This window comes from Nelumbo lutea, chromosome 1, assembly GCF_056320005.1.
Source record: "Nelumbo lutea isolate HS-2025 chromosome 1, American lotus-T2T, whole genome shotgun sequence".
Classification (NCBI taxonomy): domain Eukaryota; kingdom Viridiplantae; phylum Streptophyta; class Magnoliopsida; order Proteales; family Nelumbonaceae; genus Nelumbo; species Nelumbo lutea.
Window position 1 is genome coordinate 115,836,909 of NC_142684.1, and position 25,402 is coordinate 115,862,310.

The 25,402-nt window shown below is 38.1% G+C and overlaps 1 protein-coding gene and 1 long non-coding RNA gene across 2 annotated transcripts; both read right to left on the reverse strand.

The window, feature by feature from the left end:
- Positions 1-1,908: 1,908 nt before the first annotated feature.
- Positions 1,909-5,221, reverse strand: LOC148876960 (uncharacterized). The gene is made up of 2 exons (XR_016110195.1): positions 2,536-5,221; positions 1,909-2,447 (listed from the first exon to the last, which is right to left on the reverse strand). It is a non-coding gene; the product is annotated as an uncharacterized LOC148876960 (long non-coding RNA).
- Positions 5,222-6,515: 1,294 nt separating this feature from the next.
- LOC148876961 (RING/U-box superfamily protein) lies at positions 6,516-8,249 on the reverse strand. The gene is made up of 2 exons (XM_088979250.1): positions 8,111-8,249; positions 6,516-7,436 (listed from the first exon to the last, which is right to left on the reverse strand). Exon 2 carries the CDS (start codon positions 7,409-7,411, stop codon positions 6,731-6,733), a length of 681 nt encoding a protein of 226 aa, XP_088835376.1. The 5' UTR covers positions 7,412-7,436; positions 8,111-8,249; the 3' UTR covers positions 6,516-6,730.
- Between the last annotated feature and the right edge of the window lie 17,153 nt (positions 8,250-25,402).

Below are 25,402 nucleotides of genomic sequence, written 5' to 3' on the forward strand. Positions count from 1 at the left end.
GTGAGATGGGCGGAAAATTCATGTTTTCACATGCAAATGTGAAAGAACAAGTGTCTTATTTGTTGCACGTGAGACTTCAACTGATAAGTGGAACTTATTTTTTCCCTTTGTTCAAAGTGTGTTTATCCCAGCATTATTCCGCCTGGAAATGTTGGGAATCTGGAAAGAAAAGAAACAGATGAATTTTTAATAAAAAACAGACATGTGTGATATTTACACGTAGAGACATCGACTTTTCTATGGCAATGGATGGGGTTCTTGAGTATATTGATTCAAACGTTAAATCGATAATCTTTCAGATCTTGCATACAAGGCTGAGTTGAGTTTAGCTGAATTCCAGATTTTATGCATATGTACTATCTATTTTTTTCAACAAAGTTTCTTCAAAAAAATCACCGGAACTAAGATCTACTTGTTAGATTTCCACCAAAGTTCATAATATCGATACATTCAATACATCGGTAGGGGCTTATCGGGCAAATCAAACTTTTTTTTTAATTTTTTTTATTTTTTTTTATTTTTTTTTATTTTTTTTCAAAACCAGTTCAGGGAAGCCGGTTTAGGATTCCACCCCCTGAACCAGTCAGACCCCCGATACACCCACTGTAGGGGCATATTGGAGAGGTCCCAGAATGATACGTATCGGCCAATACAGGCTGGTACGTAACGATTTTTTGAACCTTGATCTCCACTACTTCGGAATGCTAGATCAGAAACAACCTGTGGCTAAAATTTATGCAAAAGGCTTTCAATATGAACCAGTGTTGATACACTCCAGAGAAATTTTTTTATAATTTGGAACAGAATGTGACATGGTGCGCACATGTTATCATATGATCTGGGTATTCTAAAGAGAGTCGTACAAGTTTATTTTATGAAAACAAATTTTAAATGGAGAAGTACCAATACACCCGATGCAGAATTATGAATTCCAGCCCCCCCCTACTAATAGCCTCTCCCCCTTATAAACCACATCCTGCCCGTGAATTTGGCATCAATTCACGGTGAGGATTCCCCCTGTACTATGGGGCTATAAAATTCTGATATGGACTGATTGGTCATTCTCCCAATTTTAAATAAGTTTGATATTCACTAATGCACACCAAAGAAAATGGTAGCCCTTAGAATAAGCTCAACTAAATGCAGAAATGATGCGGCAACGCCGAAGGGTTTTACTTTTCTCCATGTTGGGTGGAGGGGGACAGATGGTCATACCAGTATGGCCTTCATATAATGCAAGAATGACATACTAAGACTTGCTCTCCACCATTGTCGAAACTGAGGCTGAATGCAAGAAGTGCAAACTTTTGCAGCTGAGTTTTTTTATTGTTAATAACTTTATTAGATTTTTAAAAATTTATATATAAAAAAGGAATGGACATTGTTAAGGTCTCTTTCCTATGACACTAAATTCTCTCAAGAAACATCCCTTTGCACTCCTATGGCTACGTATCAACCAAGCTATTTGCTGTCCTCTGAGCCTATAAGATTGTTCTCACTGTCTGGCCAAGTATTATGTTCCCACGCTTGAGAGAATTGCCTAATCGTAGGACTTGCAATAGTGCTATGGATGTGCCCCTGTTGAGTCACCATATCCTAAAGGTCCAGAAATGACCCAAATTATTTCCATGACAATCTGAGTAATCAATTCCTGGTTCTCTTGGATTTACCATGGCCATCAAAACTCATTTTGATTAAGTTGGAAGGTGCCGGATGACTAATGGATGCCATGTGATGATGTTGCAATGGCTTGCCATCATCGAATTATGACATCAATTTTTGCAGATTCGTTGGCATGAATTTAGATGGTTTTTGATAACTGCTGAAATAGGAGATGAAAGTGGAATGTTGAAAAATTTTCAAATCTAAAAATGCTAATTCAGCATTTCACCCTACAAAATTGCTGAATGATGCAAGCATGGGGATTACCATTTTACTCCTAAAGTTTTTATTATATGATATCCCTGAACTGAAAAGCCTTCAACCCCTAATTGTAGACACAACAAGAATTGACTAATGTTTCACAAAAACATTGGCTTAAAGTGCTTAACCCAAAATTCCTTAGCTCCCCCCAAACAATTTTGCTAAATTTCTAACCAGTTAAAATGTCCCTTCACTTCCTTTGAAAATCCACCATTTGAGATCTGAAAGTCTGAAATTTCTCCAAAGTCATCACTATCAACGAAGCACATCAATCTAAAAGAAAGTTCTACTGATAAAGGATCGATCAATGGAGAGTAGAACTGGAGCTACATCTAATATGCTTATGCTGGGAGGGTCATCTTGATCCTTTCTCTTTTTCTTACCGATTCTTTCTTAATAAAATCCTCTAATCAGTTGCCAATCAAAAATAAAAGTAAAAAGTTGTCCTGATGAAGTTCTTCGCAAGAATTTGAGAGATCTTCCCTCAGAAACTATCCAAAATTATAAGCTCTTTTTTTTTACATCTGTGCAACAAAAAGCACACAGCATAAACCTTCACAAATCTTTTTCTTCATATTGTCAAAACAAACCGTCCAGCAATAAGCAAATTACCTTAAGCAAACATCCATCTTATGCCTCAGGAAACTCTAGCACCGTCATATGGAGATCAAAGTTTCGATGCTCAGCAAACCTTGCTGAAAATCACATTTATTAGGGATCAAGGCCTCTCTGAAGAAAACCACAATAACTAATGCAAGAAAGGATCTCATTCTCGGAGGTATCAGTTCAGAAGGGCAAAACAATGATCACCAAGCTAACAACTCACGATACAACACTAAAACAAACTTTTTTTTATATAAATAAACACTTAAACAAACATTTGGCAGCAAGAGATATTTTTTTATCAATCATTTGGCAGCAAAGGATCATTGCAATATTTGACCATTATTACATTCAATGGTATCCCATGGCCCATTTCCAAAATCATATCTGTTTGAGAAAAATCAGGTAAAGCCAGCATCCCACAACCAAACTTGAACTTAAGGCTCTTAAGCAAATTAACTAGTAGATACAATAAAATATTATGCAGATATAAGCATATAGCTGAATAAACCCTTCTCTAAAACCGAAATTCACAAGGTAATCTGGGGATAAGTCTCCAAGCCCTGACAGCTTCACCATGTTTTACAAAAGACACTGGCCTCTTTAGATAGGAGCTTGAATTCCAAGAAAGGTGGGGCTGCAGATCAGAGATTACTGGCCAGTTAGCCTTGTTGGGAGTGTTTACAAAATTATATCTATTTGTTAGCTACGAGACTCCAAAAGGTTTTGGGGTTCATGAGTTAATCATCTACAAGTCTCAAAGTTCTTTTTGTGGAAGGGAGACTCACTCTTGATGGGGTGCTCATTGTTAACAAGTTGATCAACTCCTGAATTAAAAGTGGGGAGAGATGAGTGCTGTTTGAGGTGGACATTGAGAAAGCCTTTGATCATGTGAACTGGAACTTCTTAGATTATATCCTCAAAAGGATGGATTTTTGGGGCCTCCGGAGGATCTGGATCAAGGTATGCACCTGTACTGTATCCTTCCCCATTCTCTTTAATGATGCTGCACATTGACAATTACCTAGCACTCGAGAACTTTCACAAGGAGATCCCCTCTCCCCCTTCCTCTTCATCAGAGTTATGGAGGCTTTGAGCAAATTAACCTCGAGGCTGCTAGTGAAGGTTTCATTAGTGGTTCCCAAGGAAAGGAAAACTCCTCAGCCATATCATTGCTCATTCACCAAATACTCTATTTTTCTATGACAAACAAGCACAACTCCATCTCAAATTTGTATCATGATGGTTCGAAGTTGTCTTGAATCTTCACATTAACATGCACAAGAGTGAACTGCTGATGGTGGAAATTTCAGGTGGTGAGGAGAAGCTAGCTAAGGTTCTTGGTTGCAAAGTTTGAAGATTACCTGCCACTTAGAGCCAAATGAAATAGCAAGATAATTTGGAACCAACTGCAGGAGTATTTTGATAGAAGATTATCCTCTTAGAGAGCTTGATTTGGTCAATTTGGGAACGGTATACACCCCTAAGAAAGCTGGTGGCTTGGGTGTTAAAAACTTGAATCTCGTGAATACAGCTTTCATTGGTAGATGAAATTGGAGATTAAACACTGATAGAGGGTGAAGGCGAATCATTATAGACAAATATGGTACTAGCAAAAGAGGCTGGGACTATGGCCCATCCCCATCTCCCTATAGCTATGCTGCATGGAAGGGAATCCTAAAACACCACCAGCAGTTCTTACAAGGAACCAAATACCAGATTGGGATTTGGGAATGGCTCTAGGGTCAGCTTCTGGGTTGACTCCTGGTATGACAACACACCTCTGAAACAACGTTCAAAGTATCGGGCACTTCCCAACACTCTTCTCCATTGACCAAGGCAAGGAAGAGCTTCAGTGAGGAACTGCTTTGAGTGCAGGGAAACAACATCTTTTGGTCTCCAAGGCTCATAAGGCCTCTTAATGTTTTAAAAGTGCAAGGCACGAAAAAGGCTCAAGGGCCAATTTGCACCTGAGGCGCAAGGCGCAAGGTGAGGCGCACGCCTTTTTGAAGCAAGGCCCGAAAATACAAAAAAAAATGTTAAAAATAAAAAAAAGGCCAAATTTTTCAAAAAAAATGCAAAATTTTCAAAAAATATTTAACATAATATTAATAAAAAATATAAACTTAAATTCTAAAATAAATGTTTTAAAAAACCTATTATCTAAAATTAAAATACATAAACATAACATGCAAGGCATATTCAAATGAAAATTTAAAAATAAAATCAAACATAAAAAAAATTTCAAGCATGTAAAACCCATAACCTCTTTTTTCCTCAATTGCACTACTTCAAGTAGCTAATGTGATGTAAAACATATTACATTCCGGATTCTATGAGCAACCTTTGTTTCACACCCCTTGAGCAAGCCCAAACAAGTCCATGTTAGGGTCTTAAATTCTTAGTTCTCACACAAAAAATAATGATTTTAGAATTTTAATCGCTTTTTAAGAAGATATTTTATAAGGAAGAATGAATGAACAACATTAGCAAATAGGGGGTTCTCGGAGCTTCAGTGCATGGGGTCCAGAGGTGGAGCCCCCAGCCCAGCCACTAAGTTCAAAAAAAAATAAAAAGGCATGAGGTTTTCAAAAGGTGCATGCCTAGGCACACCAGGTGTGCGCCTAGGACCTAAGCAAGGTGCATACCCTAAATTGCACCTCACTTGTGCAATGTGCACCTAGGCGCACCTTTTAAATCATTGATTAATGATTGGGAAATTAGGCCATATTTTGAAGTCCTACAAAAAATTCCAAGCTGTAGAACCTAAGCTGGACCAGGAAGACGGCAGAACCTGGACTTGGAATTCAACTAGGCAGTTCACTGTCAAATCTTTTTTTTTTTTAAACAAAACACCATGCTCTCCATGGTCCCTTCTCCCAGCACCATAATATTGCTATCTTTGCCCCCCCTCAAAAATCTCTTTTTTGGCTTGGACTGCTGTCCATCAAAAATGTCCCACAGTTGACAAACTTTTGTTGAGAGGAATGGCTATAGATAACATGACCTGTGTTCTTTGTCAAGAGGCTGCTGAATCACAGTCATCTTTTCACTGTAAAGTCTCTTCTGAAATTGGGGTAGTCTTTGACATTTTCGGAATCCATTTCTGCTTCCCCAAGACTCTTGAAGCTATGCTATTATGATGGCATACAAAAGGACTCAACTTCAGAGGTTAAATAGTTTAGAAGTTACTTCCTCTTGGCATGAGGGCCTAACTATAGGGTCATGGCATTTGGAGAATAGTCCACAGGATTTCAAGGGCTTTAGCACTCTCAGGTTAAATCTTTGTTTGAGACAGTTTGTGGAACTGACAGAGAAATGCATCAGTCTTTGCATTGGTTTTCAACTTGTAAATCAGCTTTTATGAGCCTTTTCTATGAAACACACAATATGCTTAATTAAAAGAGCATATTCAAATCTGTGTAACAACTTTTTCATGTGCATGGATGGCATCCCTAATACCTGCTAAACCTTTGCAGTTTACCTCTAACCAAATTTCAGATGAGACCTTGCCAGGTTACATATGAATTTTTTTAAACATTTCAATTACCACGTTCATAAATTAGCATGTGGCATAATGCTAATCAAGCCGCCATCTTCCATGTAAAGATATACCCAAATTAAAACACTGGCCCACTATCCTAAGGCTCCATTTGGGAATAGTGTAATTACAAATATGTTTAATGAAAATACATATGCTGCCATTTTTCATGAACCATGCATATTTATATTTGCACTGGACATATATGTATTTGCACTGTTCCCAAACAGAGCCAGCTACAAAATGGTATGAGAGAGATTCAAATAGAAGATATAGGCAGATGGATAAATCAGAATCCATGTAAATAAGAGTTCGGCACTAGTAAGAAAGTTAAAGGGGAAGAGATAAGGGCAGGTCAAAAAATATACGAGTTGAAGCAGTGATTAATGATTTTGAGGGCCCACAATTTAACAATAAATATGGTACTGATGGAGGGGGGGCAGCCAGAGAGAGAGAGATCTTACAAGCCATTAATGAAATCATACAAGTCGCATTACACATGCTTGACAGACAGAACACAAACTAGAAGAACACTACAAAAAGTAACATATGGACAATTTCCTCAGTCATAAAAAAGTAAAATGAAGTTCATGGATTTACAAACAAGTGAGAATGACAACCCTGGATGTCCATCAGCAATTTGAATTATGGTAACACCTTCACCTATGACCAAATAAGAGCAATGATTACAAAGAGACCGACCATCAAAAGTAGTGTCTTCAAATAGGAATCCGCCTGTTGCCCTTGAGTTGTAGGCTGAGGGAACCCATGAGCATGGCCCCCATGAAATGAGTTAGAGAATCCATAGGGAAAACCAGCAGCAGCACCATAGACAGTAGCATCGGGGAAACCATGCACCTGAAGATTAAAGAGGGATGGAATCAGACCACCAAAAGCTGCAGATAGAGTGAAGTTTCCAAACCTAGCTGTTGCCATTGGAGGGAATCCACCCATGAATCCAAACCCATGCTGAGGGAAATGATTTGTGTCCGGTGGAGGAGCTGTTTCGGGTCTTTGCCCTGCTGGACGATTTGGAATGTTAATGCCTGGAATTGACTTAGATCTTGGATCTGTTGGTGTCTTTCCCCTACCATAAAGAGGAACTAATTTCTCCTCCTGTACGAGGGCCTTACAAACTGGGCATTCCTGGGAATGCGAGTGAATATGGAGCCACTTGTAAAGACAAGGCCAACAGAAGAGGTGGCCGCAAAGAGTCACGATTGGATCCTGAGCTAATTCAAAGCAGATGTTGCATTCAAAGTTACCAGCATCATTGCTACCGCTGCCTGAACAAGAAGGGCTTTGCGGTGGCCTGCTTGTTGATTCCCCAAATCCACTTGCCATCTCCAGAACCTAAATGTTCAAATGCCTGTAAATCATATAGAGCAGAAATCAACACCAACCATACAGAGACAAACAATGTTGTTCAATTCAAAAATATCAAATCCAGATACAGATTTTAGAACACTGTATACGTTAAATCAAATAAATACTACTCCAAATAAACAAACAAATCAGAGTAATAAAATTCTAATATTAGAAAACCGAAACCTGAACCAAAAACATACAATTAGAAACCTCAATCAGAATATATTACCCTACAACAAAATCTAACACATTCGCAAAACGAGAAATAATCAAACGGATCGCTCTGAACCTTTTCAATTGTCGCACCTAGATGGTTACATCCTTAAAAATAAAACCAGAAAAAACATCCAAGAGCGGAAGTAGACACATCACAGGGTTACAGACTTCCAACCCCAAACCCCAATAATTCCATACCTAAACATTCCAAACTTCGTGCAAACACGTTAAAGAAAGAGGAAAGAGCATCTATTCTTGATCGAAAAGAAGAAAGAAGCATCGCTAGGGTTTCAAACTCTTAACATAAGTATAAGTATTACAGCATTAAATCAAAAAAAGAAACACGGAAGATTATGAATTTTACTATTAAAATCAGATCTAGCGTGTGGAATTCATAAACCTAATAAGCAAGAAGATGAATAAACAGAATAAAATCTTAAGACAAAGAGTAGCACTAACCTAAAATCAGACGCAGGACGGCAGGAGGAGTGACGAGAATCGATTTTTTCTTTTTTTCCCCTTTTTCTTCCCTTTCGCTGTGAACCTCGTCTCCTCGAACAAGGCGAAGAAACGCGTTGGGAAGGTTCGAGGTGTCAATTCCTGTGTTTAGGTAAACACGGTTAAGACTTCAGGATCCTTTTAAGAGTAATATAGATTCCATAAACATCGTCGCGTCTCGTTAAATTACGTCTTTGGAATATTATCCGTTGGATTTATACATCGTCCCATCTCGTTAAATTACGTCTTTAAAATATTATCCGTTGGATTCATACATCATGACGCATTAGAAGGCTTGGTGAAGCGTTTCACTTTTACACAGAGTCGTGAATCGTAATGCTGGCTGTCAACGATAGTACGATGCACGGCCATCGCAAGCGTTGCATTTCATCTAGAAATGGCTGCACAGGTAGGGCTGCAAACGGATCGGATTCGGTAAGGATATATCCGATTCGACCCATTAAGAAAATCTGACTGATCCGAATCCGATAACGATCTGTCGGATTTTCAAAACTATGATTCGAATTCAAATTCGAATATATTACCGGATATCCCATTCAATTAAAATTATGTTTATAAAATAATATATTATATTATCTATATAATATAACAATATTCTAAAATGTAAAATATATAAATGTATAATTATATAAATAATATATAGAATATACATTTATAATATGTAAATAATATATAATATTTCATTATTAACGGATCGGATCGGATCAGCCAATATCCGAATTCGATCCGTTAAGACAATGGGTTGGCTTTTCCGATCCGATCCAATTTTGTTAGGATCAGGAAGGATATCCGAACCCGCTTCTTAACGGATCAGTATCAGATTCGGATCAGATTGGATCTGACTTGTTTTGCAACCCTATGCACAAGATTGTAATTAGATTGGATCTAGTAAAATTTGAATCCGACCCAGGGGAATGCCCTGGCTTATAGCCACTTGGTAAAATAGTCCACCTCCAATACTAAGAACTTTCTTCCACCCGTTGCTGGCAGGAATGCCCCGAGTAGATCAGTGCCCCACTGCACAAAAGGCCACGGACTGGTGAGATATTTGAGGTCGGCAGCGGGTTGGTGGTAAATATTGGCATGTCTCTAACATTTGTCGCATTTTCTAACGAGTTCAATGGCGTCTACCTTCATTGTTGGCCAATAATTCCCTTGCCGAAGCGCTTTCTGGGCAAGGACCCTGCCCCCCAAGTGTCCGCCGCACAGGCCTTCATGAGTGTCGCGGAGTACGAGCTCAGCTTCGGTAGGTCGCAAGCAACGTAGGTATGGGAGCAGTGTAGGATCTCCTGTATAGTCGCTCATCGATTATAACGTACTTAACTACCTGGCGTTGCACCCTTCTGACTGCATTGCGATCTGTAGGGAGGGTCATGTGTAACAAGAAGCTCATGAGTGGATCAATCCAGCTTGGCTCTACTCGAACGATGGGAGCGACCTCCTCTGCCCCCCCGAGAATGCTAGGCCGAGACAGGTCCTCTATGTACACGGTTCTCATGGTGATGTCGCTAGTGCTGGCTAACTTGGACAGGGCATCGGCCTCGGTATTCTCCGACCTAGGGATCCGTCTGATGAAGTGTGACTGGAAGTCGAGCAGGGCCTCTCTGACTTTGGCTAAGTAGGCAACCATGGTCAACTCGCGAGCTTCACATTCACCCGTGACCTGGTTGACTACAAGCTGGGAGTTGCTGCAGATAACGATGTGCTTGGCTTTTACTTCTCTGGCTAAGGTTAGTCCGGCTATCAGTGCCTCGTATTCTGCTTTATTGTTGGATGCCTCGAACTCGAGGAGCTTCTCGACTTCCTCGTCGACTACTTTCCACCGTTCCGGGGCTAGGTTGCGTTTCTTCTGTCTAATGGACCTAACCACAGGATCAGTGTTTAGCTTGTGAGTTAAGAGTCCGAGATCTATACCGGGCATTTCTGCCGCGGACCATGCAAAAATATCTAAATTTTGAAGTAAAAAACTTACCAGTTCGGATTGTAGGGGCTCCTGGACGGAAGCGCCGATCTGGAGCGTCCAAGCTGGGTTTACTGTCGAGGTCGGGACCGCGACCGTTTCTTCCGTGGGCACGGCTCCCTCTTCGCCTTGCTCCGTGGGTCGCTCCAATTCAAGGTCATCGGCTACCTTGGTCTTCCCCTTTAGGGTGGCAATGTAGCACTTGCGGGACTCAGGTTGGTCGCCCTGCGCTACTCCCACTCCGAAGACGGTTGGGAACTTCATAGCTAAATGGTAAGTGGAGACCACCGCCCGCAGGACATGGGTGACTGGCCACCCTACTATGGCATTGTAAGGCGAGGGGGTCGCTACCACCAGGAAGTTGTGCTCGAATCTAGCCACACAAGGCCACATGCCGACCTCTACCGGGACTGTTACTTTCCCAAGGGGCCGGACTTCTTCTTCGCTGAAGCCTACCAACGGAGTGTCTGCGGGTTTCAGGTCGCTTCTCTGCAACTGGAGCTGGTCAAACGTAGCTTTGAAATGTCGTCGTGGGGGTAATGGACCCCTAGCGCATCGTCTTCTGTGAAGAAAATCGACTCTTCTGTTTTTGGCCGCTTTGGGGGGTTCTACTCCTCCCGGGTGACCTCACGAACCGACGTCCGAGCTGCCACTAAAGTGCAACCCGCGACGATTGAACCTCCCATTATCATTGGATAGTCCCCCAAACTGGCCTTTCCTTCGGAGGCTGTCTCTACGAGTGTTCGGTCGGCCTGATGCTGGACTCGGGAGCGTCTCTACCGTGCTCCCCTTGCTGACCTGTTCTATTGCCATTATTATTACTGTTATTGTTATTATTGTTTTGTACAAAGTTCCTCAAATATTCGCGACGGATGAGCTCCTCTATCTCGTCGCGGAGGTTTTTACAACTCTTGGTACTGTGACCGTGGTCTTTATGAAAGCTGCAATACAAATTCTTATTTCTATCATTAGGATTCTCCCTCAGACGGGGTGGCCACTTCACCTACGAGGCATCCTTGATCGCCATCAGAATTTTGGCCTGCTTCGCGTTCAGTGGAGTGTAATCAGCTCGGCCCGGAGTAGGAGCTCGGAACAGTTGACCCGGCTTTGCACCCCGAGCTGTTTCCTTTTTTCTTCGGGTGTCCTTTTGACTGGGAAGTTCTTCTCTCTTTCTTTTTTCGGGTGTGCCCTCACCCTTCTGGTTGATCTCCTCTTCGGTGGCTATGAACTTATTCCCAAGTTTCAGAAACTCGGTTATGGTCGCGGGTTGGTTGACGACCATGTGCCACTTGAACTCTTTGTGCTTCACTCCCTTCTTGGCCGCTGCAAGGCGTACGGCAGGATCCAGGCATTGTATATGCATACAAGTGTCGTTGAACCACTTGATATAACTCCTGATGGACTCTCCCTCCCTTTGTGTTATGTTGAAGATGGTTTCTTCAGCTCACGGGCACTGCTTGCTGGTGACAAAGTGGGACATGAAGACTTGTGCGAACTGCACCCAACTTCTTATTGACTCAGGCGCCAAGTTCCTGTACCATGTGCGGACTGCTCCCCTAAACGTAGTGGAGAAGGCCACGCACATGCACAACTCACTGGCTCGCGCCAGGTGCATCTGTGACTGAAACGTATCTACATGATCACTTGGGTCGAACGACCCGTCATACTTGTCAAGAGGGGGGAGCTTGAAATCCTTGGGCATCAGGACCGCCAGGAGTTCGGAAGATAGGGGGGACGGAACTGAGAGAAGGGGAGCTTTGGCTTCGGCCGAGCCTACCTCTTCTTTTCCCAAGAGCTCGGGCAAACCGTGGGTGATAGATCGGTGAGCCCGGCATCGACGCCTCTGCTTCCTGACGGGCTCGGCGTTTGTGCTGCTCACTTTTGCGCTATCCAGAACAGTTTGTGCTGGGGGTAGCACGGTCTGCTGGTGATGGCTATGGACAGAAGGGGCCTGCTTGGAGTCTGTTGCTAGGATTTCAAACCGGTTCTCAAGGATCGGGGTTTCAAACTTCGACTGTCGGGGCAACGTTGACCGGTCGGGCCGAGGTCCTCCCGACTTGTCCGCCTGCAGCGAGATCATGGTAGTCGGTCTCTCCCGTCTGCCGTGGGGGGAGGCTTGGTTTTTTGGTAGACTTTGGGGGGCCTCTCCTCGGCCAGAGTGCTCGCTCTAGCGGCGAGACTTGGCTTGCTGCGATGATAGAGCTGGTGCAGCACATGCTGTTGATAGAGCTGAAGTTGTTGGAACTGCTGCATTTGGGCCTGCATGGCTCTCATGCACTGCATCAGGTCCTCCAACTGGTTCGGGCTGGCCACCGGGGGCACAATTGAAGGTTCGGTGAACGTCGTTCCGGCTGTAGCAGGGAGTGGGGCCACGACAGGTGCCATTGTGAGAGGCACATTCAAGCTGGGGATTCCGTCCGCTGAGAGGGGGACGGTGAACTGTCCGATATAGACAGTAGGAAGCTGGGGTTGTTCCCTGGAGTTATCCATTTCCTTGCTTTGAGCGACGTTGCTAAGGGAAGCCATGAATGCTGGATTGTTTCAACGAAGAATAAGGAACTGAAAGAGTTTAGAGGGAAAGGCCTTTTGAAGCGCTTCCCACAGACGGTGCCAAATGATGTAGCGCGATCCAGACACTCCTAGCTGGCTGCTGACTGGCTCCTTGCTGGCAACGAGCGGGACCTGAGAAGATGAAAGGAAGGATTCCCAGGGATTTACCCGGTGGGTATACTCTGATGCTTAAGTTAGTACTGTGTATGGGAAGTAAAGGGAAAAGCGAAGGCTAAGAGTGGAGGTCGCGCAATTTTCCTGTACTCAAGAGATTTTTTGGTTTTTTCCAGAAGAAATTTCTCCTCTGCCTTGAGGGCTTTTATAGGAGCGCTCCTTGGGAGATCAAACATAACCGCCACTAGGCCCCCTACTACATCCGTTATCTGCCAGGGCTGCGTAGGTGGCCGTTGTGACATACTCCTTACCCAGGCGAGTGACACGTCTTCAAAGTGACAGGCACGCTTCCACCTACTGAGAGGCGTGGGCGCAGACTACCGAAAGGATAGGGACTGCGCCGTCAGTAGGGGATATGGTGCAGTCTGATTGGTATGGCCTATCAGATAGAAGCTTCCTGCGGAATGCTCGTGCGACCCATTTGTAGCGAGCTAGGAATACTTCAGGAGTACCCTTAGTAGAATTAGTACTCGGGATGACTTGTCTGCTTGGGAGTTTGGCCGAGCTGGTTTTCTTAGCTTGCAGGCTGAAGTTGCCTTGGAATATCCCTTTGGGGGTAGCTCGGGGAAACCCAAGCTTGCGTCATGGCGAGCTGCTTTAGGGGGCCGTTACTTAGCTGTACCGGGCCACAATGCTGAGCTGTCGCTTACGTCGGGTCAGTGTCCACGTGTCGTCGTTTCATAGATCGGGTCAAATCACCCTTCATCAATTATAATTAATGATTACTAATAATAATGATTTCTGATAAAAATTAATTACTTATTATAATTACTTACTAATAATTAATTCCTTAATTATAACAATGATGGTTATTACTTTAGAGTGTTAATTAATAAGTATTTTAATAATGTTAATTATTAATTGGGATATATCATTTTATATTTATATTAATTCATATTAATTATTTTATAAATATATAATTAGTGTTACTTATTTACATTGTTGTTATTATTATTATTATTATTATTATTATTATTATAATTATTGTTGTTGTTGTTGTTGTTGTTGTTGTTGTTGTTGTTATTACTATTAGTAATTATAATTAATACTATTATTAGTAGTAATATTAAATTATACTTTCAATTATTCCTTATTGTTAAACTAAAAGAATTATAAAAGCAATTACTATTTCAGGAATTAACTAAAATTCGTAATTATAATAAATTAATTACTTCATAATAAAAATAAATATTAATAATAATTTAATATTACTTATTTCAAAATCAATATGCACATAATAAGAAGATAATATTAGTAAATAATAGTAACAATAATATCCTTATTATTATTATTGATTTCATAGTTATTAATATATTATTAATGTATATTACTCAATAAAGACATGGAATAAAAAAAAATATTCAAGTTACCACTAAATGAATGAACTAAAAATCTATGAGTATTCTAATTGACTTGAATTTGACACATCAACATGCCCAAAATTATAATTTCAACATACATTTCATATTTCTATCTCCCAATTCCCTTAATTCAAACATACCATTAGGTTATGTACAAGTTTCCCTACCTTTTCCTAAAGATAAATTGTAACTAGTCTACGTGCACCGTGAGGAGTTTAGACTTAAAATCCATAACCATGATTGACCAAAAGAAGTGTTGCTACCTAACTTGGAGGTGACTTCCATACTCAGGATGGTCCCATTATTCTCCTTTCTTTCATGTTTTTTCTGTTAGATGGGCTTTAGAGTCCTAATTATATTATGAGTTGATTGTAACCATACATGATAATGATTTGATTGTAGTCATATATTTTTCATCTCTTACTTCAGATGATGAATGAATCTACAAATGTTGTTTGGCATGGATTGTTTTTCTTAGCAGCTCTTTAAATGATTTTCTTCCTTCTTTGCCTCTTTGAATGAATATCATTTAAATGTTGTTTATCCATTCGTATGTCCCTAAATATTAAGCAGTATTGGTGATATTGTTGTAAACATCCATTTAATTTTACTATTTTATAAATAGTTTAATGATTTCAAAGTTATTGATACTTTTTGGGGGTGGGTTGCTCAACAGGACATTGATTTTTTATTGTTATATAGTAAATTTCAAATTAAATGATACTGTAGTTGCCCTTTACTTAGTATGGGGTCATTGTCTAGATAAAACATGGTAAGTCTCTTAAATCAAATAAAGAAACTACCGTAAATATCTATTATAAATAATTAAAAAATGAAATAATTCAAATTAAATCAAATAATTACTTGCTGAAAATTACTGGATTAAGTAAATAATAATAATCAATTATTTATAGAAATAATTAATAATAATAACAATTATCAAGTACTTAATTAAGTAAATAATAAAAAATGAAATAACAATCATCAATTATCATTAATGTTTATTCAAAGCCATGCCCCATAATAATTATCGAATGCAGTAATTAAACCTTAAATAAGAATCAATATTTAGTAACAATCATTAAAATTGTTAAGCTAAATCATTAATGTTTATTCTTAAATGCAAAATATGAATTAACAAATCTATTATATAATAATTATACTCAGTTGGAAAAAATGATTTTAAGTAAATATTTAAATAATTACAAACTTAGTTATTATTATTACTATATAACAAAAATTTAAATTAAATACTAAAGTAAATTAATAATAATAAGAATGGTTAAATTAAAGTAATAAACGGTTCAAGTTGAATTTAATGACCCGTATAATTTTATGGGTTTGACATATAAGGGTCAATTTATATGGACCCGTAGACTGTATGAATGTTTTAAAAAATGCCAGTTTATAAATAGTAATAAAAATTGGTGATAAAAATCATTAATGGGTGGGATGAGAAAAAGGGACTCATATTTGTTTTGAGGGAAAGAGGGGGATGGAATGAGAAAAAGGTGGGATGCGAGATCCCAAAATCGTGGATTTGGGGTTGTACAAAAACAATGCGACCCCGGTGGGAAAACTCGAGAAAACAACCATGCCGAAGGTTCCACGCACATTAACAACAAAGTTTATGCCTTCAACTCTTCTTCTTCTTCTTCTATCAGTTGAACAATTCCACTCACTACCTCTTCTTCTTCTATCTGTGTCTTTGTGTCATGGGGAACTACATCTCTTGCATGCTTGCCAATCTGGCAGAAAGACAGTCAAGAGGTGCAAAGGTGATCCTACTAAGCGACGAATCCAACAACTCGACGGTCATGTCAAGGCAGCAGAACTCATTTTCGAGATATCCAATTACTTCTTGGTGAATTCTCGACCATTGCAAATAGGATGGAGGTTCTCTACGCTTAGTCCCGATGAAGATTTAGAAATGGGTAGCGTCTATATCATGTTTCCAATGAAGAGAGTCAATTTTGTTATCAAAGCAGCAGACATGGGAGCCTTGTTTATAAGTGCGAACAGGGCTGCCAATTGGGTTTTGAGTACTGGGGCGGTGCACATCGTGTCGAGTATTGGGGTGGTACGCATCGAGAATAAACAGAGAGGTTGAAATGAGAAGAAGAAGAAGAAGAAGAGAGGTGAAAGAGAATGGAAGAGGTGGGAGATGAACGGGGTAGCCGTCGCCTCTATTCGTCTCAAACGAGGAGGAAGGTGAACAGTGCCATTTTGGTCCCCTTTTACACTTTCCCATTCCATCCCACCCAAATCTTCCCACAAACCAAATGAAAGATTCCCAATTTTTTATTTTGATTTTTTTTTCATTTATTTGCTTATTTTCATTTGGATTTTACAAACATAGTTGGTTTTGTCCGTCATTCTCAAAGAGGGGGCTCTAGCTCAAAGCTTAGGTTTGACTATCAAAGCTCCAATTGTTCTCCAACACAAATAGGGTACACAACTTTTCCTCTTTTAGATACATTTTTCCATAGTAAATATGTTGTCTACCGCTCTCAAGTGCTTGCGCCTGCAAATATTAGAGCTCACTAGCTTCACTAATGTATATGAGGAGCTACTCATTTTCAAAAAAAAGAAATCATGCTCAATAGGACAAAAGTGTTAATTCCTCAATCCCTCTCTGGCTTTGCAAGTTTCTAGCACCCTTGGATTGCTCCAAGGATTTCTCTTTTACAATTGGAATCTTTTTTGGTGTTTGTAGCGATAAAATTACAGAAAGTCATTGTCTCAAATCCCTATATAATAAGGTTTGTAATTCTTTCTCCTTTTTTTTGTGCTAGGGTTTAAAATTTGTAATTCTCTGTTTTCCTTTTATTTACAATTCATTAGAAAGCATTATTACGGCATCAAATCCTATAGTTAGAAAGCTACATTAATAAATAGATGGATTCACTACCTGAAACCCATGACACATAGGGTCTACTTCAGATTTTCGTCTTCTCTAGTTAATTTCTAAATATCATTGTAGATTATTGTATGCTTAAATGACATCTCTTACTCTTGAAGACTACATCTCTCACTAGATTAGGATGTCTTCTAGCAATGTAGTTAACGTGCTTCTCGACTATGACATTGTATGCAACAATAATCACTATTCTTAGTGAGGTGTCAATTGCCATAACCTTACTCTTTGTAAATATTTTTTTTGGATTATTTGAACTCTCTTTTCTATGCCTAGGAATATGCCAAGTTTGAATTTGGGTGGGGAGATTTCACCCTCCATTGGAGCCCTAAAGAATTTGCATGTGTTTTTTCATATTTCTTCTCCTATTTCTCATTTGCTTTCTTTTTTTTTCATGTAAATTAACTCCCTTTATTTATAGGAAATTTCCTGATTAAAACCCTTTACTTTGGGCCTAGTGCCACTTTGGTCCCCAAACTTTAAAATGCGACAATTCAGTACCTGAATTTTCAAAACATGTCAGTTCAGTACCTGCTATTAACTAGCTGTTAATCAGCCATTAAGTGGCATTTGAAAAAGACACAAATACCCTTCAAGTGTCATCTAATTTTCTTTATCAACCATCAAAATATTGACAAAAAATTAACAATTTCAGATCCTTGACTCTTTTATTCAAGAAAGTTGGGGTCACCAGATTGTCCACTCAAACGTGACCCCAACTTTTTTGAATGGAAAAGGCAAGGATTTGGGACTGTTAATTTTTTGTCAATGTTTAGATGGTTGATAAAAAGAATTAAGTAACACTTGAAGGGCATCTATGTCTTTTCAAATGCCACTTAACGGCTGGTTAACAGCTAGTTAACGGCAGGTACTGAATTGTCACATTTTAAATGTTTGGGTACTGAATTGCCACATTTTAATATTCAGGGACCAAAGTGGCACTAGGCCCAAAGTATAGGGTATTAATCGGGAATTTTCCCTTTATTTATTTATGGGCAGTAAAAGGAAACCAACTAATCAATGAACAAATTACATTGATGACATTCTACAAAGTTTCAAAGCATGACCATAGGACTTTGGAGATTAACCAGTTGGTGGACTAAATACCTTCAACTTTGTTTCAGATTCCAAATCGCAAAACTCAGTAAGTTAACCTAATTTTTAATGTATTTGTGCCTATGATGTTGATTATGGTTTTGCAAAAATCAAATCTCTAGCGGTTGTTAATTGAATACCCTGCACACCTTAACTGTCTTAGAATCAAGCTCATAATTTTCCTATTATTTGTTTTGGCTAGCCTTACAAGTCCTCTATTATTTAACTTTAAGATTTTATACAATACAATTTAAGGGAAGTAGGACAAGAATTGTAATCATGGGTTACGATTGACAACAAGAATTCCCTAAAAAAATTGACATGTTTTAAAAATTGGCAAGAAAGTATTTATCCAAAAATTCCTTAAAAAAATCTACTAATACTACACAGTAATCTTAACATAAAGAGTGATTATAAACACGATGATCAACTCTGGAAGATGAAGATTTGTCTCGAAATACTCCTTCATCATGTTTTGAAATGGAATCCATACACAAGATGCCAATATGTTAGGTTTGCTACATCTCAAGGTTACTCCAACCCTAACCTTACTCCTTTAGCTCTAAGCCAGTAAGCCAACCAACTTGCCCTAGTAAAAAACCACATGTCCAATGCAAACATGTCCTGACTTGACATGTTTGAGTATTGGATTTGTCAATTGATATTTGAAAAATCTCTCCTGTTAATCTGTATTTTGGAAGATCTTTGTATCTGTGGTGAATTATCTTCAGTTTGTTTATCATTTGAATTTTTGTGATACAAAGAAGGTGAAGTGTGTTTATTTAATTCAGTTGTTTGATTTGTTGTTCCTCCATTTCTCAAGTATAGGGATCAATGCTCAATTCATTAACTGAAAAATAACAAAATTTTATTAATTTTAAAATTAATTCAAAATTCACTTAAACTATTGGTTTTCAACATTTTAATGGAAAACTTGTTAAAATTACTTACAAGGATTTTATAGAAGGGATATGTGCAATGGAAATTTGCCACTCTTATTGTGGGTGTAGCCAAGGTTTTAAATTTTGCAATGTATTGGTCTGTATCAGCCTCATATCGGACCGTTTTGGGTATGTATCGGCCGATACACATTATATATAGCCGAATTTAATTTCCCTCTCCTTTTTAAATTTAAATTTAATTCATCTCTACTATCATTAATATCAATTTTAATTAAGCCTTTAAGTTTGAGAAGTCACTAAATGCTAATATTACCTTTAATTACGGCATTTAATATGTCATTAAATGTTAATTAAGTCAAATAACTTATTAAAATCACAAACCAAAGGTAACTAGATTCAAACCTAAGTCATTTGCTTACAACAATAATTTATTAACCATTATGCCAACCTTAATTGCTTATTAAAATAACATGTCTTTTTATACTTAAAGTAATCTTTCTTGCCTTGGTGGATGCTTCCCAATAAATGCTAAAATTTGATTATTAATATTTATATAATAACAAGATGAATACAAATTATATTTATTTATTAGAAATTAAGGTATATATTAACTTGTATACATAATAAATATGATCTAAATCTATATATAATAAATATTAATTAATAAATAACTTCAAAAAAATATTAACTAATAAATTAGTATATATACACATAAATTTTTGTTCTTCTATTATTTTTCAGCAGTTAGTAATTATATCCCGATACTTTATATAAATCATTAAAGAATGGTTTTTATGATTAAATAAATTAGTTATAATCACATAAAACTCATTTTTATTGTTGTTCATATTTTTTAAGGTTTTTTTTTAATTTTCTATTGTATCCATGCGTATCTTGATTTTTCATTTGTGTCTATGCATTTCCAAAGCGTATCTCAATACGTCTCTTAAAATTATCTTTTCTGATACACCTTGCGTTTTTTATACTTTGAACCTTGGGTGCAGCTTAGATTGCAATGAGACCAATTAGATGTAACCCAAAAATAACAATTGGGTTGAACAACTTAGCCCAATTAGAAATGTTATAGGACCCGTTCTTCAATTTTACTTGATAAAAGATATTGGTATAGATAGGATTCAGTCCTATGTGTCCACCCATTACATGTGTGCAGCCAAGTCTTTGTATGCATACATGCTTTAGGTGCACTTTCATTGGTAGTTTTTTTCTCATGTATTATTTTTTAATGTTTTCCTACTTTTACCTTTTGTAATAATTCATACCACATTAAAACAGAATGGGATATGCTCCTCACACATGGGCACCTCATAGGGACGTGAAAGGGGGCATAAGGGGAAGGGACGTGGCTGCATGAGAATGGAGTAGATAGCCTATACACATGTGGAACTTGGGGCATGTGAAATTTACCATTATAAATTTGATGCTAAACATGTAATTAATTACAATAGTGTCATTGAATAAAATAGAAAACCAATGGTAACTTGTCTTTTCTCCTTTTCCTCTTTAATATTTGATGCTAAACTTGTAATTATTTACAATGGTCTCACTATTAACTATTTACAATGATGCCATTAAATTTCTACCTTAATCATATTTATTAAAAATTATCTTTCTCTCTCACTTTACATACAATCAGGCCGTGCAAGTTATGCTAAGTTGTGCCATGCTTCCCTTTCCTAGGATACTTTAGGGGTCAGCCCAGCACAGCCCACGGCCCGAACCCACATGGGCCCATGTCGTGCCGCGAGCCAAGTCTTAGGCTAGGACGGGCCATGAGTTGGGCTAAGCCAGGTTTTTTTAAAGTTTTGAAAAAAAGAATGAAAATTTTAATATAAACTAAAAATAGACAAAAAATTAAAAAAAGATCTTAAAGTTTTATTTTATATGAAATTTGATGTATACAATTGTTTATATATGCAATAATAAAATTAAAAATAAAATTATATATTAATATATTATATAGTTATTGTATATAATATACGGCCTGAGCCCTCATGAGCCTGCACCATACCATGGCCCAGGTTGGTCCACAGGCTAAGTCTTAGGCCAGGTCAGGCCATGAAGCGAAATAAGCTATATTTTTTGAAAAAAAAAGTAATGAAAATTTTAACATACATTAAAAATAGACAAAAAAATTAAAAAATATCTTAGAATCTTATTTTATATGAATTTTGGTGTATACAATTGTTTATATATGCAATAATAAAATTGAAAATAAAATTATATATATTAATATATTATATAATTATTGTATATAATATATATATAATATGCATATTATATATTATATTATAATACATATGGGTCGTGTTGGGCCGTTCCACGGGCCATGCCGGGTTGGGCCATGGGCAATAAGGCCCACTCAGTTGTGCCATGTTGTGCCAGCCCATGGACCCAAAACCCCAAGTCCGGAATAGCCCATAGTCCATCATGTCGGGCCGTGGACTATACGACCCAATTTACACATCTACCTACGACCCAAAGGCAAAAATGGTTCAACCTGTGGTTCGGTTTTTAAAGCATTGGCTTTGACCAGTTCCAATAAAGTTGGGTTTTATGTTTTGGGCTTGAGTTTGAGCCCAGAGTCCTAAATTCTTATTCAAGCCCGATCAATAGTGAGTCAACTAAGTCGTGTTGTGCAGGTCGTGTTGAGCCGTGCCATGCTTCCCTCCCTTGGGATAGTTTAAGGGGTCAGCCCAGCACAGCCCATGGCTTGAGCCCATGCGGGCCTATGCCATGGTGCGCGCCAAGTCTTAGGCTAGGATAAGCTACAGACCAGGCTAAGCCATGTTTTTTAAAAATTTTGAAAAATAATGAAAATGTTAACATAAATTCAAAAATAGACAAAAAAAATTAAAAAAGATCTTAAAGCTTTATTTTATATGAATTTTAATGGATACAATTATACAATAATAAAATGAAATAATATAATAAAATTGAAAATAAAATTATATAATCATATATTATATAATTATTATATAATATATATATATATATATATAATATATTATATATTATATATACAAATATATATGGGTCATGTTGGGTTGTTCAGTGGGCCATGGGCTAGGTCGTTACTACATGCGGGCCGTGGGTGGTATGGCCCGCTCAGTTGTGTCGTGTTGTGCCAGCCCATGGACCTAAAACCCCAAGCCCGACATAACCCATAGTTCGTTGTGCCAGGCCACGGACGGTACGACCCAATTTACACCTCTACTAACAACCCAGAGGCAAAAACAATTCAACCTGCAGTTCGATTTTTAAAACATTGGCTTGGGCTAATTCCAATAAAGTCGAGCTTAGTGTTTTGGGCTTGAGCCTGAGCCTAGAGGCCTAAATTCTTATCCAAGCCCGACCAACAATGAGTCAAGTAGCCCAATCTTTGGAACTAGAGCGTGTGGAGAATGGTCGAGTCTATGAGAGGGTTCAATCTGTCTTGTTTACGTCTAACCCGATGACTGGGTCACGAGTTGCATAGTAAATGTGAGGTAAAAATCGTTTACTTGATCAAAACCGTTCGACCTAGACAGTTGGAGCATTAACCTATTCGACCCAATGACCACGTCATGGGTTGCACACTAAATATGTATGCAAACTTTGGGAGGCCATATCTTAGAAATAAAAACCTCTTTTTTGCCCTCAAACTGTAATTTTATATCTTACAAATAAAAAAATTTAAAAATAAATTAAAAAATATTTAGGTTTTCCAATGGGTTGGGTTTGGTTGAACTCAACAAGTTGCATTACTCAAACCGCCACCCAATCAAGACTCTGGGTTTGGTTTGAGTAAAACCTGGAAGGAGGTAAAAAATTATTGACTTGGTCAAAAAAGTTTGACCCGAATAGTTGGACCATTGACATGTTCGACTTGGTGATCGAGTTATGCCTTGCACACCAAATGTGTATGAACTTTAGGAGGCCGTAACTTTCCACTCCAATGTTCCATTGAGGAGATTCTTTTTATTTTGGATAACTTTTAGAGATCTATGTGTCCCAAGGAGCCATAGGCGCCTTGCCCTTCTATTTTCTCAAAAAAAAAAAACTTTTTGTCCTCAAATTGCAATTTTTAAAATTTTTTACAAATAAAAAAAAATAATATAAAATAATACATACATTACATGTAAAACATAATTATACATTATTTATTGAAAAAATGCATGTTTATGAAAAAAATTTGGCCTCCAATTCGACCTTTTTGGCCGAACTTGTCCATGTGGCATGACCAAATCCATTCGACCTAGTTGATCAAACTAGTGACCCACAATCCAGAGGCAAAAACAGTTTGGCCTCTAGTTTGATTTTTAAAATATTGGCTTGGACAAGTTCCAATAAAGTCGGGCTTAGTGTTTTGGGCACGAGCTTGAGCCAAGAAGCCTAAATTCTTATCCAAGCTCAACCAACAGTGCATCGGGTAGCCCGATGGCCCGTTGACAGCTCAAGCTCAAAAAAAAAAAAAGTTGGGCTTGGTGTTTTGTTCCTAAGGCTGAGCCCAAGAGGCCTAAATTCTTATCCAAGCCCAATGGCCAATTGATAGCTTACGCTAAAAAAAAAATTAAAAAAAGTTGGGCCTTAGCCTGCAAGCCTAAATTCTTGTCCAAGCTCGACCAATTGCAATCCAGATAGCTCAAAGACCCAATGTAGTCCGTTGGCAACCCATAATTAATTAATTTAGTAAAATAAATAAACTTGTTGACGACCCTAGATACTGAGCTTAGGAGAGAAAGAGAGATCTGAGAGAAATAATCTATTTGTGAATAAATTATTATTTAATTTAATAACTTAGTAAATTCAACAAATAAAAATTGATGGATAATAATTTACTTAATTTATTAAAATAAATAAATTAATAACTTAATTTAGTAAAATAAATAAATAAGAACTCATTTATTATTGGGATGGGAGAGGTACAAGGTATACCAACTAGACATGTTCATGAGCTTAGTAGCTCGATAGTTCAGCTCGACCCATTAACAACGCTAAATTAATTAACTAAATAATTTGAGATAGCCTTTACCAATCTTGTATTGATAATACATAAAGTTTTATTTATTTATTTACTTATTTTACTAAATTATTTAATTAGTTAATAATTTAATAATTTAACAAATTATTATTATTTTTTGATAAATAAGAGTAGTTTTACTAATTCAAATAACGAAAATACAATCATCCTAGGAGGAGGCACGAGATGTTACCTCCCCCGAGGACTAAACCATATACACTAAACATGCCCAAGCTTGAAACACAATTACAAAGTAGCCCAACATAGATCTCCCCTTGACAACCCTTACTTGGTTAGAGAATCAACCATTGAATTTGATGATCTTCTAACCCATTGAAACCTGACACTCATATTTCTTGTCATCCATTTAGCTTTCTTTAACAGATCCCTATAGCCCCAACAAGCTGTTTCTGGGCTATTCATCCAGCTTACTACTACTACCTAGGAATCCCCTTCTACTAACAAATTATTCACTCCAATTTGACTAGCCATATGTATACCTTGTACCGTTGCTAGTAGCTTTGCCCTTACAGAACCACCTTCACCCACTGATCCTAAAAATAGAGACAACATATTGCTGTCTTCGTCTCTCAAAATCCCACCAATTCAGGATGGCCCTGGGTTACCTTGGCAGCTGCCATCAAAATTCAATTTTACCACTCCATCCAGTGGGGGTTTCCATTCAACTTGTGAATTGTTCTTGGTGGAGACTGTAGAAGCCACTGTAGCCCAATTTCTCCGTAAATCATCAAAGGAGTAATCTGCCAACAAATGTGAAGATTTTAACTATGAGATAGTCATTGTCAATATGCATTCCTTGATTTTAGCAAGACTTCTTTGCTATTCTTGAAATATTCTATCATTTTTCTCCTCCCATAAAGTCCACAAGGTAGCAACTCTGATACATTTTCACATTAGCTTCCCCGTTTTTGTCAATTTCCCAAAAGCAGTCGGATTAAAAAGCAGCTTTACTTCAGAGGGCAAGTTCCACCTGCACCCAAATAAGGAAAAAACCCAGTTCCAAATATTGGCAGCAAAGAAGAACGATATCAACAAATGGTTACAATCCTCACCCTTCACTTTACATAGAAAGCACCAATTTTGGGACAAGCACATAAAAGGTTTCTTCTTTTGCAAGTTTTCCATAGTATTAATCTTACCATAATAGGCTTCCCAACAGAACACTGCAATTTTGGAGGTATTGGTCTTGACCAAACCTCTTTAACAGGGAAGACCTAAAAGGAAGGGTTGGA